General features: G+C 64.3%; 2 protein-coding genes across 2 annotated transcripts; both read right to left on the reverse strand.

Moving 5' to 3' along the window:
* Window positions 1–1138: 1138 nt before the first annotated feature.
* On the reverse strand, window positions 1139–7771 carry LMXM_16_1220 (conserved hypothetical protein; the record flags this gene model as incomplete). The annotated part of the gene is made up of 1 exon (XM_003873761.1): window positions 1139–7771. One exon carries the CDS (start codon window positions 7769–7771, stop codon window positions 1139–1141), a length of 6633 nt encoding a protein of 2210 aa, XP_003873810.1.
* Window positions 7772–9521: 1750 nt separating this feature from the next.
* LMXM_16_1230 (conserved hypothetical protein) lies at window positions 9522–14966 on the reverse strand (the record flags this gene model as incomplete). Its single annotated transcript, XM_003873762.1, has 1 exon — window positions 9522–14966. The coding sequence occupies one exon, from the start codon at window positions 14964–14966 to the stop codon at window positions 9522–9524; it is 5445 nt and encodes a 1814-aa protein (XP_003873811.1).
* Window positions 14967–15385: the final 419 nt, after the last annotated feature.

The following is a 15385-nucleotide window of genomic DNA, read 5'->3' on the forward strand; positions in this document are numbered from 1 at the left end:
GCGTGCTTCGCAGGTGGTGGTGGCGTGTGTGTCTGTGTGTGTGGTGGTGGTGGCGAGAGCCGCAGAGACGGGCAAGCCAAAAGAATAAAACGGTGGCGATAACGCTAAGGGGGATGGGGCGCGGCAACACAGACACATCCAGAGACAGACACAGATGGCAGAGGCGGGTGCTGATCGAGACATGGATGAGGTCGCTCAGCGACGGACAGAGGAGGGGGTGGGGGAGGTGATTGGGGAGGAGGTTTCGACGCACATGCGTGCCGACACCCATGCACCCACCCACGCGTACTTGCAGCCTTCCATGAAACGTAGCGCCGCCATGGTTTTGTTTCGCCGTGACGGTTACCTTCCGCTTGCTTTCCTGTGCCGCCCTTTCGCCCTTTCGCCCACGCCGTCACGTCGTCGTCTTGCATGGCAGGGAGGAGACACCGTTAGCTTGCGTGCGGGATGCACACATGCGGCGCCTCGTTTGTTTCACCGCCTTCAGAGGACACGTTGAACAGATTCACCACACCCACTCTCTCGCACGCATCCGAGAACACCAACCACGCATTCTCTGTCACCGCTAACGGGACGCGTTAGATGCACAAGGTGAGACACCATCACGAGGGGAGTACCGAGGAGAAGAGGCGGCGGCGGTGTGCATGTGTGGGAGAGGGGATGGAGGGCTCAGGATACTCGCGGAAGTAAACCACTGACGTATACCCACACGTACGCACACACACACAAAGACGTGCTGGCACTTCAAGTCGATCAAGCACTTCACAGGATACTACAAAAGTCAGTAAGAGAGCGTGTGTGTGTGTGTGTCGATGTGCGGGTGGCCTGATGCAGTGAACACGACAACCCCGTTACACCCACGCACACACCGCAGCTGCGCGGTGAACGGTGAGCGCGCGCGTACCCGGCACACAATTTGCCTAGCTCTCCATGAGGAAGGATAGAGAAATCGAAAAGAAGGGCGGAGCAGGCGGGTGGGTGGGTGGATGGGTGATGGGGCAGTAGCGGGAGAGCCACCGCCACCGCCCGCCGCGCGGCCTCGTCTGACCGCCTTATGCGTTCCGTCTCCCTTTCTCATCTCCCCCTGCCTGCACACCGCCCGCCCTGCAGCGGCCAAGCGCGGGAGATGCACGTGTGCTTAGGAGAGGTACACAAAGGTGTTCGGGTCGGTGGGGCTGCGCTTCACGTAATCGCGGTCGACGAGCCCCTCCAGCTGCGCCTTGATATCACGTCGCGAGGGCATGAACTGGCGTGAGAGGTGCGTCGTGACGGTCTGAAGCAAGTCCTCGAAGAGCACGACACGGCGACTCTTGAGGATCCGCACAAGGGCGGCATCGAGCAGCACCCGTCGCGTCGCTTGCACATGCTGGGCGACAACCGCATCTTCACAGGCAACGGCTGTCATCGTCGCTGCAGCGGTGGTGGCGCCTGGGCTAGACGAGGTGGCAGACGGCTCTGACCGAGAGGCGAACTCGGGGCCACCGTCGAATGCTTGAGCGTCGCTGGACGGTAGGCCGGTAGGGCGAGCCTTGGGCAGCGGCAGGCGTATCTTACGCAGCTTGTGTGCATAACAAGGATTCAGCGAGAAGGAGTCGTTCTCCATGATGGACGCCGTCGTGGCCGCCGCCGCCGCTGCTCCGCCGCCGCCGCTGTTGTTGTTGTTGTTGTTGTTCCCAGGAATCCACCGCAGGAGGTTAAACGCTCGATGCTGCGTCAGCAAGTGCAGGTGGGCGCGCAGAGCGTGAAAGGGCAGTCCGAGTGTGCGAGCCAGCTGGGCCCCCGTGAGCGCGCCGGTTTGCGCCGCATCTGACGCCTCTGCGTTGTAGGCGTCGCTCACCACCACGAGCAGCGTTGCCAAGAGCGTGCTCGCGACCACCTGCTTCGTGCCAGAGGCAAACTCGGCGATGAGGGTGGCGCTGCCAAGGCTGAAGACCCACAGCAGAGTGCGCGAGGGGTGCTGGCGGGCATAGTAGGCTCGGAACACCTCCATACCGCGCTGGAGCGAGGCGTGCGCCTGCAGGGGAGGCATAGCGTAGGTTGGCCATTGAGCGGAGGTGATCAGCTGCACACGTATCTTCGTGGGGAGCTCCAGGTAGGCTGCCTCCTGCTCGAAGAGGTCTCGCGTCCGCTCTGCCCCCTCGTAGTCGCGCAGCATCGCCTCAAAAGCATGTGTAGCCGTGACGCCAAGGCACGACTGAAGGAAGCTCACAAAGTGGCGCTCCGCCTCCAAGTTCAGCGGGGCCGACGCGGAAGAGCCCTGGGAGGCCTGTCCGACTGGCAATGCCGCTTCCAGCTGCGGTGCCGCCGGTCCACTCGAATAACCGAGTAAACGCCGCGCCAAGCACAGCCGGTGGTGCTCGAGGAACGTGTCCTTGTCCTCGAGCAGGGACACCAGTCGCGCAACGAGGCGGAGTCGTTTGTGGAGGTTGCCGCTCAACACCCGACCACCACCGCGCTCCTGCTGCAGGAGGACGTCCGTGTATCGAGCAATCAGCACCGATAACTTCAACTGCTGTACCGCTTGTGGGTAGTTCGCCGCAAGCGAGACGAGCGGCAAGGTGGCCTGCCGTGCGTCTCGGCTGAGCAGCACACTCGGCAGATCCGCGCCGGTGCTCGATGCTACCTTGCTCCACGAACCGCCAAAGACCCCGGGTATTGCTGATGCGGGCGCCATGAGCGCTTCCTGGGCGCGCTGCTGAGACGCCTGCAGCGCACCCTTTCGAGTCCAGCGAAACGGACACGCCAGCTCCTCTATCGCGTTCAACAACGCACGGAGCACAGTCGCGTGGTTGTGGAAGACGCCCTCGACAAGGTCCGTGTAGCGCTCCACGAGCCTGACCAAGCTTGCCATCAAGTCGATCCCGAGCGCTTGCGGGTGTGGCTTCGACGGCGCTGCCGAGGCCGGGCTGCTCACGGCGCGCAGATATCGCTCGATGACGTCCGCCGCATCGCGGATTAGTTTTGTGATGAGGATGGCGGCCATCAGCACGAAGCACTCGTCCTCGGTAACGTTGCTGAAGAGACCGCAGAGCGACTCGAGTGCGGCCAGAGCAGACACCGCATCGCCCTCAGCCTCGCTCGAGAGGGTCCTACCGGCCTCGGCAGCGGCGGCGGTTCCCGAGGACGGGGATGTCTGCTCTGGCCGCACTCGAGAGTGAGGCGCAAGGGCAGCGCGCTTCGCGGGTTCCATTGGTGGGGCACAGATACTGCTGTCCTCCCTGCTCATGAAACGTGGCGTGGACGCCGTGACCGCCGTCGACGGTTTTTCTTCTCCACGCCTCCTGCCTGCCCACGCCCCCGCATGTTCCATGAAGCGTTCGCTGCTACTGGGGCCGATGGCGGAGGCGACCGTGATGACTGTGCTGTGACTGTCGTTGCTCCCCGCTGTTGTCCACCGCGCCCCGCTCACAATGCCACCACCACTGCCACCATGTCGCCCGTCGTCCTTCTTCCGCTCCTCTCCGGAGAAATCTGAGCATGATATCTGCGACACCGCCTCGGCCTTCTCGCCACTGTCGAAGAAAAAGGAGCGGGGGGTGCGCTGATGCGGAAAGGATAAGGGGTGGGTCGGATGGCTGCCCTGCACCCCAAACAACATCAGTGACCCGGGATACTTGCCGCCGTCACGCTGCACGCCGCTGCTCGCCAGCGGGTCGGCCTCGCCCAAGCTGCCTCCGAGCGACGTCGACGTCATCGTGCTGCCGGTTCGCCGGTGGAAGGCGGTGGCTGTGGTGGCACTGCTGCCGTCCGCTTGCATCGCTGCACCACCAGGCCCCGCCACGGCGGCCGACGTCTGCGGGGCGAGGCTAAGGTCTGCTGACTCCACGCTTACGCTCCACGTGTCTAGCAGCGCACGCAAGCCGAAGCGGGCATCCAGCAGAATGCTGCGGTGCGGCTCCACAACCAGCACCTCATTCACGGCAGATCGCAGTGAGGTGTGCAGGAAAGGCAGTTGCACCCGCCGCCACACATGCTTCTCCAGTTCTTTCACATCACGTGCCCAACTCACGTAGCTGCGCCGGCCTTCTTCGGTGCTGCGGCGCGCGTCGCGCGTGGGCCGGTAGAAAGCATAGATACCGGCGACGTACTCGTTGCCCACGTCCTCCATTACAATCGTTGACAGCGGCTTCGCGACCCCCTTGATGATGGTGCCGAGGCGCAGCCGACGGTCAGCAGACATGCCTTCCCATTGCTTCAGCGCCTGCGTGGTCAGGTGATGGGCTGTCGTGTGGCCTTCGAGGCGATCGCGCAGTTGCACCGTGCCGCGGAGGTCCACCACTACTGCAGGCGCTGAGATGTGGTCTGTCTTCGCCGCGCTCCCCTGCTGCTTGTCGCTGCGGCCCTCCGCTTTATCTCTAGCTGACAGCCTACCACTGTCGCCGCCACGACCGGCTGACGGCCGCAACGCGCTTTCAAAGGTGGAGGGGAGTCGTGCCGCGGACGAGGTCGACGACGCCAGACCCACCCACGGGCTCACCGGAGTGGAGCTTGCCCACAAGGTGGCACGCTGGTCGCGGCCGCTGCTGCCGCCGCCTTTCGCGCCATCACCGAGGCGCCCACTGGTGAAGAGAGAGATCAAACGACGTCGTCGGCTGACGTGCGGATGCACGCCGGACCACTCCCCGTCAGCGACTGCCGGTGAGGGCGCCGCGACGGTGCTGCTGCTGCTGTGCAGGTCGAGCGCACCCAGGTGCGGTGTGCTAACCGCACTGCTCGCTGTGCTCAGGTTGTGGCCGCTGGTGCTGCGAGCGCGACTGCTGGTGTGACTCCTCACGGGTGTCTCCGCCACCGCCGCTTCGGCGGTGCTGAACGGGCCCACCATCGATGACAGGCCTGCAGCAAAAGAGGCCACGACGCTTGGTGGGCCGTGTGTAATATTAATACTGCCCGCTGTGGCCACTGTTGCTGCGCTGACCGCCGCTGCCGCAGCAGCACCACCGCCACCGCCACCGCCACCGCCGCTGATACCCGACCCCGTCTGTTGCTGCTGGGCAACCATGGAGGACGAGGTAGACTGCACGATAAGGAGCAACTCCGTGACGACGCTGTACGTCTCTTGGACAAGCCTCAGCTGCTCCCATGCAACCTGGCCCGTCGTCTCGAACATCTCGCGCACGTACTGCATCAGGTAGCCCAGTTCGATCACCAGCAGTGGCCGAAGGGGCTCATAGACGACAACGTAGAAGACCTTGAAGCACATGAGCGTGATTGTGTCCATGCCGAAGCGGCGGGTGTAGTACTGGTCGAGATAGCGGAAGCACGAGAGAACGACGCTGCGGAAGACCACAAATGTTTGCCACTCCTGCAGGAACGTGTAGCAGAGACTGCAGCGGCGCTCATCTGGGCGGGTGGTGCCAGTGGCGCGCGCAGCAGATGACGTCATCCCCGGGGCGGAGTAAGCTGGGGTGGCGGGCGAGGTTATCCCGGTGTTCGTAGTCACGCTGGCCGCAGATGGGGCAAGGGTCACGGTAGCGCTTGGCGACGATGGAGAGGCCTCACGCGCGCTGTAGACGGCGGCGGTCACCGAGGTGTCACTCACTGTTTTCGCGTCCGGGGACGATGTGCAGCGTGTAGAGGCGTCGACGGCTGCAGTGTCCCTCAGCAGGGAGGGAGGGGCTTTGGTGCCTGTGCTGCGCATCGTCGCAGGCGCCTCTGGAGCGAGGAGCGGGGAAAGCATGTCGTCGCCTGGCGACAGAGTTGTCGTGAAAGGCGAGACAAAGCTCGCCGGCGGCTCCGCCGTGCCGCCTTCATCGGAGTGGCCGGTGCCAGGAGCTTCTCCAGCGCGAGCTGCATTGAGGCCACGGGCATCCTCGCGCGCCGCGGCGGCAGTAGCGCATTCGCTAGAGTATTTGCCGAGGCGGACTCGGCTTTCACGACCGATGCTTTCGGAAGAGAGGGAGTTCATGGTGTGCAGCGACCCGTCGTCGTCGTCAGCGCCGGCTTGCGCGCCGGCGCTGCCCTCTTCCGTGTCGTTGAAGGACACAAGCGCGGCTACCGAGTTGCTGTCGCTGCTGCTGTCCCGGCGCGGAAGTCGCCGCAGTGAGTGCCGCGCCGCCGCGGGGACGGTGTTGACTGCACACAGAACCTCCTCTTCGTCGTCAACCACCACCCGCCCCGTCTTTGACGCGACGCGGGCGTGGCGAGGGGAGACAGTGCTGTGCGTCGCCGTCGGCAGCGCTTTTCCGCCGATGAAGGTGGGTGGGCGGGCCATGAGCGGTGAGGGGCCAGACTCGGTCGGGATGTTGACTGTGTGCTGGGTGATGTGGAGACTCGTCAGGGACGACGGGGTGAGCGGCGTGTGCTTTGGTATCGCTGGGGGCCGCGTGGGGCTCGTGGTGGCTCTGGACTGCGTGCTGGCAACGATCGGGAAGCTGGTGGTCCGCTGTTGGTGATTCGGAAGCTCCAAGGAAACACGGTTCTTCGGCGAGCGATGCACGGTGCTGTCGAAGCCGGCAAATGCCGTCTGGAGCTCGTTGGCCGCTGCGGGGGATTTCGGCACTGCAAGGGAACCGCTCCCGGCCTGCTGCCCAAGCCAGCTCGTGCCGCGGCCGCCAACGCTGCTGCTTGCCATTGAGTCGCCGTTCACCGGTGCTGGCATCGCAGGCGTCCGTGGCGACTGCGGAGGCCGCCCTGCGCCGCCTTCCTCCTCGTTGGCTTTAATGCCTCCACCGCCGACCGGGGACGCTCTTGCCGCTGTGGTTGTCGCGGTCGGGTGCGGCGAGGGGTGGAAGAGGCGTTTCATGAAGGAAAGTGAGCCGTCACTGTTGCGGTGGCCGCTGGAAGACCACCTAAAGGACGAGTTGCGGTGCCCTTCCTTCGACGGTGTCCTGTGCGCGGGCCCACTGGTGGCAGCCGTGGCGATGCTCTTGAAACGACTCCAACCGCTGCTGCTGCTGCTGCGGCAGCCAGCGATACCGCTTTCCGTTGGGACACTGCGGCTGCTTCGACCCCGCTGACCGCTTCCGCTGCCGCGCGCGCCTACGCTGTCCTCCGCGCCTGTAAGAAATTGCACTCGGCTGTGGTCTACATTCTGCAGAACGGGGAAGAGGACATGGGACTCGAGGATGTGCAGCAGAAGAAGCGCGAGGCGTGCGTAAAGCTCACGCGACTTGGTGGGGTCTCCGCTACAAGCGTTGTAGATGGCTGTGTACCAGCCCATCCGGTGTTTCGGCGTCCGCAAAGGCCGCAGCGAGACCTCGTCGTCGGCCTGCAAGGTGGTGTAAACCGCGAAGAGGTAGCGGTCAATGTCGCCCCACAGCGACTCAAATTGCAGCGGCATCTCCAGTTCGGCGGTAAACGCGGTGGCGGGCGAGGAGGACGGAGTGCCGGTAGAGCCGGTTGAGAGGTGGTGGGACGGGAAGGCGGCGGTGTGTCGACAGAGGCTTCGCGGTACCTCCGGCGTGACGGATTCGTCCTTGTCGGCGGCGCTGCGTGCGCTGGCCACACAGGAAAGGCTACCCATACCACGGGCGTGCGTCTGGTTGCGTATGGTCCGCGACAGCAGCAGTGCGGCAGGCATGCCGCCAAAGCTTTCTGCGAACCCGGGATGCTGTGGGGGCGCCGTAGCCAACGGACGTGCCCACGGAGGTGCCTGAAACGACGCTGCCTCATCGATGGCAACGCCGCCGACGGAGGCCGTGTAGCTTCCACGCCGATGATTGTGCGCGGCATCCTCATGTTGCTGGTGATGGTCCTCCTCCGGCTGCCGATGCTGCGACTGCGGACGCTGCGGCTCGACAGGAGAGTGTCTTTGCTCCGCGGCGTCGCGCATTGGATGGGGTGTGGGGAGGCAAGGGAAAGACGAGCCACAACAGAAAGGGATGTGGGTGTTCCCCCTCCAGCTGACCGAAAGCGAGGAAAACGTGCGCGGGATGAAGGCAGCTGGCACACGCGACTTTGCCGGCTACTCCGTGCACACACACACACACACACACACACGCATGCACACACAAGTGAGGGGGCGCGTATCGCGTATACGTGTGTCTGCGTGGATCAGGCCCGCGTGCTCATGAAGACGAAGGGGGGAGGGGAGGGGAGAAAGGCGAGGGCGTCGCGCCTTGCCTGTCGGCGGTGATCCCAGATACTTTTAGGTGTGGCAGTGGGAGACACCGGCCAATGGGGAGGGGGGGGGGGATGTGTTATGGCTGACAAGGATGCGGCTGGCCACATACGGCGCGCGTGCGTGTGTGCGGGAGAGGGGAAGAGAAGGGGCGAAGCTCGTGTATCTGAGTATCGAAGCCGCCGGATGCCTGCCTCTGGGTATCGCGCCCACACACGTGTCTGAGTAAGAGGTCACCCGCTCGCCCCGTCTCCGTGGGCCTTTGTGAGGGGTGTGTGCGGTGCGGTCCGAGCACAGGCGAGGGAGGGGGAGGGGTGCGTGGGAGAGACGTAGAGCACCCTCTGAGCCTAATAGGATGCACTGGTGAAAGAGCCGGCTGGCCGATAGTGGGGGGAGGGAGGGCACCACAGGCGTGTTGGTCTGTGCAGTGTTGTGCCGGGCGATGAGCGCCTGCGACGGTTCTCTCTCTTTCTCGAAGGCGCGCACAAATTTGAATGGAAAGCGTTCGCCTCCTCCTCACCCGCTGCCGCCCCTCCTCCGCTGCAAACCGCAGAACGGTGCCAGGCGCGTGTTCACGCCTGAGTGCGCGTGGGCAAGCACGCCTCACGCACCGAGCGGGGGGAGGGGTGGGGTGAGGGAGGGAAGGGAAGGAAAGGGGAGGGGGTTGTGCGTAAACTTGACAGCAAACCTATGTGCAACCAGTTTTGGGCCTCGAGGGCCGGCGAGGGGACGTGAGAGAACTCAGAGAAGATGCGTTCACGCAGCAGCAGCAGCAAACAACGCCGGATGAGAGCAGAGGGGAAACCGAGGAGAAGTTAAAGGGTGACGCACACGGACGCGGTCACTCAGGCATTTCTTACGCAGGGAGGTGTGTGTGTGTGTTGCGCACAGGGGTATACATGTGGACCCGAGCACGTGCGCCACTTGTCCCTTCCCCGCATACGCCGCCTGCACGGGTCAACTCGCAGTTACGAGAGGCGCCGAAGAGGAAAAGGGAGAGCGCGGGTGACGTCGCGGCGGCATTTTTTTTGGGGACGCGGGGGAGAAGACACTCGCACGGAGGGAGAGGCGAGAGCGCCTCGTTGCAGCACCTGGCAACACCGCATACACGCTCTCTCGCTCGCACTTCCCACCATGCCAACAGTGTTGCGGGCCCTCTCGTCACTACAACCCGCCGCGGCCTTCGCAGAGCCGCACAGAAAACCACATCGCGGGCAGCCCCTCAGGAGCTTCCCCCCTTTCCCCTTTCATTGCTTCGTATTCTTTTCCGGAACTTGCTTCCGGACTTTCACTGTCGAGAAGGGCATATCGTCACCGAACTGAGGATGCGGAGTCTCTCCGTCGCACGACCGCTGCGATCCTCCTTTGCCATGTTTTCCTTGTTATGGACGTCCTCGCATGCCACAACTGTCCACTCAGCGACACCAGCAACCTTCCACACACTCCCGCGGCAAACGCCGCCTCACTTTCTCCCGCTTGCGCCTCGATTCTTATCCCCGTTGCTGCTGCTGCCGCTGCGTCCTCCACGATTGCCGCTGACTACGCCGACCGGACTGGCGGGACGAGAGCCCTTTCCACGGCTGGCTCCACTGCCGCCGCCCTTCAAGCTGCCCAGCAAGCCCTTGACACGCGTCGACGCGGATGCCGCCGTCGCCACGGTGCTGCTGCTGCTGCTGGACGATGAGGCAGGGGCTCGGCTCTTCTCGCTGCGCGCGCCGGCGGCAGCGCGGTGGCCCACGACGCTGGCAAGGTTGAACTCGCCGCTGCCTCGGCGGCTGCCAGAGCTGGACTGCCCGACGCGCCCACTCCCTTGCTGGGAAGGTCGGCGACCTTGCGCGCTGACCGACTCGCGACTGCCACTACTCAGCACGGCCTCTTCCGTGCTACGTCCCTCCAGCACGTTGCGCCAGTAGCGCTCCGCGTTGCGGCGGAAGTCCTGCTCGATGGCCGTCGACGCCTCGCTATCCAGGGCTCGAGCAAGTCCAAGGTTGGCGATCTGCGCCTCGACCTGGGCGGACGGCATTGTGGCGCTGTACTCCTTTAGCAGACTCTGGTAGAGGCTCAGCATCGGCGCGACACGGTAGAAGAAGCGGTTGAAGCTATCGACCAACAGTGGATGAGAGTGAGCGCCGCCGGCGATTCCGCCCAAGAGGTAGCTCAGCTTCGGGTTACTGGCGATGCTCTTGAAAAGGGCGGAGCTGCGCAGCGCGTTGGCCAGCCCTTGGTCGTTCTCCGCGGTCACGTAGACGACCTCCTTGTCGCGATGCGTCATGTAGGTGAGCGACTTACAGTTAGCCGCGATGAAGCCAGAAGCGGGGACGCGGGCCGGGCCGGCCAGGATGCCGTACCGACGGAAGCGCTCCGCTGTCTCGATGGACTCGATGAGGGTGTTCTCGTACTGGAATGGCCCCATCTCCGGCGGCAGCAAGCGCACCTGCGTATACTGGCCCGTCCCCTCAGTGCCATCCGCGCGGCGCGCGTTGTCCACCTCAAAGTACTCCACACTACTTGTCAGCTGCTCCGGATGCATCGAGATGTTGCCCAGAAACTTCACAAAGGCCTCGATGGCGACCGTAATGTTGGGCACAAATTTGCCCAGCATGTAGTCGGCGTACATGTGCTGCGCTTTCTGGTGGTCGTTCGAGCACACGGGCAGGAAGGCGTTCAGGAACTCCTGCCGCAGCGTGGGGTTCGCCTTGTTCTGTTGAAGTGCGTAGAGGACATCGGCAGCGACGCCGTCCTGGCACCACGCCAGCTCCTCCAGCACCTTACCCACCATCTTGTCACCGTCGCCGCTGCCGCCGGGACTGGAGCCGTGCCGCGTTCGCTCAAGCATCTGCTGCACCGCGCTGACACTGACACCGCGGGAAGCACCGGCGTTGGCGCTGCCGCCGCTGCCGCTACTGCTGCTGGCGGTGGTGGTCGCGGTGGAGATATTCGACTGCGGGCCATTCCAGCTGAAGATGAGCGACACCGGCACAGCGAAGTCGCCACCGCCTAGCAGCTCCTTCTCGGGGCACTGGGCCAGGCCGCGTACCACCATGGAGATGTTGTCCGGTGTGATGCGCATCTTCGACAGCAGCTTCGCCAGCTCCCCGACGAGCACCAGTGTAAGCATTTTCGCGCTCTCCCGCTCCAGGCCGCGGCTACTCTTCACAGTGCGCTCCATAATGATCGAGCTTGGGATGCCGCGGCCGACGATGCGGGCCAGGCCAATCTGAAAGCGCTGCAGCACATCCTGTTGGATGTACTCCGCGTAGCTGCTGTCGGCGCCGCTGCCCGCCGGTGAAGCGGAGAGGGCGCCGTCACTGCCGCTGCTCATACTAGCGCGCTTCACGAGACCGACGATGTACGGCTCGTCGCTGTCACCGCGATGGAACTGACTCGCGTGTTCCAGGGCGAAGGCGTTGCGGTCGACGTCCACCCAGATACACCCGGTACTGCTGCTCCCAATGCTGTCGGCGGCAGACGCATCCGCGCACGGCACCGCGAGACGCGGCACGTGAGCCGGCAGTCCACTATTGAAGGCATCAAGCTCCTCTTTCAAGTACCGCTGCAGTACCTTGCGCAGCAGCAGCGACGGTGCTCGCCCCTTCGTGCGCCACTCCTCCACGGAGAGTAACAGTTGGCGTACATTCGCGTCGGACTCACCGCACTGCTGCAATGCCCAGGCTTGGATGTCCTGGTTGCCCAGCTTCTCGTGGAAGAGCCGCACAAGTGCGTTACCGAGGCCGAGCACCTTCACGCGTTGCTGCTCCGCCTCGAGCGTGTTAAAGTGCGCCGTGCCATGCTGTGGGGAGTGCCCGTGCGGGCCCAGTCCGAACCCCTTCGCGTAGTCTGCTGCTATCTCGCTGATGCGCTCACCCATGCCGTAGGTTGTGCCGAAGGGCGGTCGCTTGCCACCAAACGGCAGACGAGCGCCTTCAACGATGCGGCGCTCACTACTGTCGAGGAAGGCCATCTGCTCGCGGTTGTGCTCCTCCCAGCCGAACTCCAGTGGGGTCCACCACGATTCGTTGAGGCGCAGCGACTGCGTCTCCGTCGGCGACTTGACGAAGTTGCCGGGCCGGCGGCCGCTGATGTCGCGCAGCGCCTGCTCGATCGCGCCCACCTCGGCGTCGGTGATCTCCTCCTCCTCGCCCCAGCCCTTCTCCAGCTCATTCCGGTCCACTGTCGGCAGTCCACACACACGCTGGTGCTCCCACTTGCCCATGAACTTCACCGACCGCTCGTGCCGCTCCGGGATGACGGCGAACGCCTGCGGGTTGCAGAAGTACTGCCGTGCCAGCAGCCGGTCCTTGTACTCCTTCGTCTGGAAGTCGTCTTGCGTCGTGTGCTGCGCGTAGCCGTACTTCTTCACCTTCGGCGTGTACTTGCCCTGGATGAGAGACGCCCACTGCTCCCGCTTGAACGGCGCCTGTTCAACCTCCTTGAGGCGCTCATCGACGAAGTCGTTGCGGAACGGCGTGCGCCACGACGGTGGTTCCTGCAGCAGCGCCTGTGCCCCGTCTGCGTCCGTCAGGGTCTGCAGCTTGTACATCTGCTTCACCGTCTCCGGGTTGCCAAGTGGGACAGCGACGCTGCGGTCGAGCTCAGAGCTCCCGCCGCGCTGCAGGTGCCACTGCACGTACAGCTCGCCTCCACGTACGCCGACGACCTGGCCAAGATGTTCCTCCGGCAGCGTACGCTGGGCATCCAGCACCGTCACGACAGCGCACCTCCGCGTCGTCTCCACCTTGGCGTAGCTGGACAGCAGTTGCAGGCAGTCCGTGCCGAGGTTCAGCAGCCCCTTGCTCGTCTGCGATGCAGCATCGCAGTGCATGGCGTACAGGCACCACTCTGCCTCGGCACCACTCTTGTCGACGCCGACCACCACCACGTTGAACGCCGCGGCACCCTCCGGCTTCCTTGGAGTCAGGCGCAGCACCTCGCCAGACTTGAATCCGCCAAAGAGGCCGCACGCCTCCGGGGTGGTGTCAAGCAGCACGGAGGCGTTGCGCACCGGGTCTGTGTACGGCACCGCCGCGGGATTGACGTACGTCCGGCTCCGCACGAGCACACGCTGCCCGGCGTGGGTGACGCCGTACGGCTTCAACGCCTCCGCGGTGGTCTCGAATACGCGATACCATACTGTGTCAGGGAATACGCACCACGATGAGCTGCCCGTCGCTGCAGGAGAGCGCTGCCCGTACTTCTTCGCCATGGCTGCCTCCTCTGCCTGGCGCTCGGCCTCCAGCTGGGCGCGCCGCGCGCCCCGACTGGCAATGCGCTCCTTCAGGTACAGCATCTCGCGCCACTCCTCACTCGTGTACGCTTCCTTGGGAAGGCCGGTGGCGAGGAAGGACTGCTCAATGCCCTCCTTCACGGTCCGCCAGTTTACCACGTGCTTCGTCTGCGGGTCGACCTTGTACGGCACAATCGCGGTGGTGTCGAGCTTCCACGAGGCAGGCGGCACCCGCACCACGCCCTCTTCCCGTTGCTGTCGGCGATACTTGTTCATCTCCATGTCGAGCCGCATCTGCAGGGGCGAGTGGGGCACGCTCTGCGCGTCACCCGTATACTTGGCGGCCCTGCTCTCGAGCTGGAAGGCGTTCGTGAGGAGGTGCTCGTGTGGTGTGCTGTCTAGCAGGTCATCGGCGGCCTTCTGCATCGCCGGCGTGATCTGCACTTGCCTTAGCAGAAACTCCTTTGAGCCACGAAGCGCGTGCAGGAAGTCGACCATCTTGGCACGGTGCTTCGTCTTGATGTAGACGGAGAGGAGAGCCTCCACCTGGCGCTGTGTGTGCGCCGTCGTGCTAAAGAACGGGTCCTCGGTGGCGCGGTACCACAGCGCCTCCGCACGGCGCATCACGACGTCGTACCACTCCTTGCCCCAGTGCTGATGCGGCGCCCATCGACCGCGGTGCTTGCGAAACGGCGTGTTTGGGTCACCCTCACCGCAGTAGCGCGTCGTTGCATACGGCAAGCTGCACCGAGGGCAGTAGTCCTCGTTCACGTAGTTCGCCTCCATCTCCAGGAAGATGGCGAAGAGGTCCTCCAGGTGCGTTGGCCGCGCCTTGGCGAACTGGTCGCACAGGTAGCGGTCCTGGAAGTCGAAGCTGCTCAGAGCATCGTGAAAGGCAACAAAAAATTCGTGCACGTGCTGCGCGTGCCGCGAGCGAAACGCGCCAATGTCGCCAACCGCGTCGTAGTGCTGCTGGATGAGAAATGACAGCCGGTCGAACCACGCCTTGCAGTGCTCCACGGACTTAGCGTCGCGCACCTCCATCAACTCTGGCCCCAGCACCGCCGCCGTCAGCTTCGACGACGGGTTTGTGAGCTGGTTTCCGTGCGCGGTGCTGCGGTAGAGCGTTTGGTTCCACACCGGCTCGTAGTGCAGGTTCGTGATGGCAGGCCGCGGCACGCCCTTGTAGCGCTGGTCTGTGTTGAGCTCGTAGGCCGAGTCGCCCTGGCGGCCACCAGCTTGATCTGCCTCGAAGCCGTGGGGACGACCGAGCAACAGGTGTTCCTCTCGCTGGCCAAAGACGTAGTGCCGGAAGAACCGGTTGGTGCTCGCGTCGGTGTCTGTCTCCCACAGGCTCATGTGCTTCGTATATATCGGCGTAATATGCGGCAGCCCGCGGCGGGATTTACCAATGTTGTGCTCATTGTTGAAGAGGCCGTAGCGCTTGTCGTGGATGTACGCCGGCTGACGCGCCTCGTTGTGCTGCCGTTTTGTCGCGTACTTGAAGGAGTAGCGACGCGGCTCGTGCAGAGAGGCGGAGGCGGCAGCAGCGCCAGCGCCGCTTCCCAGCCCGCTGCTGCCGCGGAGGACCCCACTGCCGGCACCGATCGCGGCGGCGGCCGAGCACCGCGCCGCTGGAGAGCGCGCCGCCGTGTAGGAGCTTCGCGCACGCGCGCGCAGCATGGTTGCTGCTGCAGAGAAACGGGGCGTCGCTGGGGGAGGTGGGAGGGGGCGAAGCGCAGCACCGCGTGCGGAAGAAGAGGGCGGTTGCGCGGAGCTGTGCGACGGGGACTTAGGCGTTGTCCACACGCGACCACCGAAGAGAAGACACACGCACAAGAAGACGTCGTCTGTGACCTGCACCCGGTGCACGCGCAGGATGCTCTGCGAGGATGATGGGAGGAGAGAGGGGGGGGGAGGGGGGGAGGAGGATACGATTGAACGAGACGGCAACCAGCACCGGGGCGCGGATTCGATGGGGACGTTGCAGGTATCTGTGCTTGCATGGATCGTCGGGTGCGTGTGGCCAGTATAGGGCGATCGTGCCCACGCAAAGCATAAGGGGACAGAGCCTCCTCTTGCCTCGCCTCAAGGAGAAAAAA

This window comes from Leishmania mexicana, chromosome 16, assembly GCF_000234665.1.
Source record: "Leishmania mexicana MHOM/GT/2001/U1103 complete genome, chromosome 16".
Classification (NCBI taxonomy): domain Eukaryota; phylum Euglenozoa; class Kinetoplastea; order Trypanosomatida; family Trypanosomatidae; genus Leishmania; species Leishmania mexicana.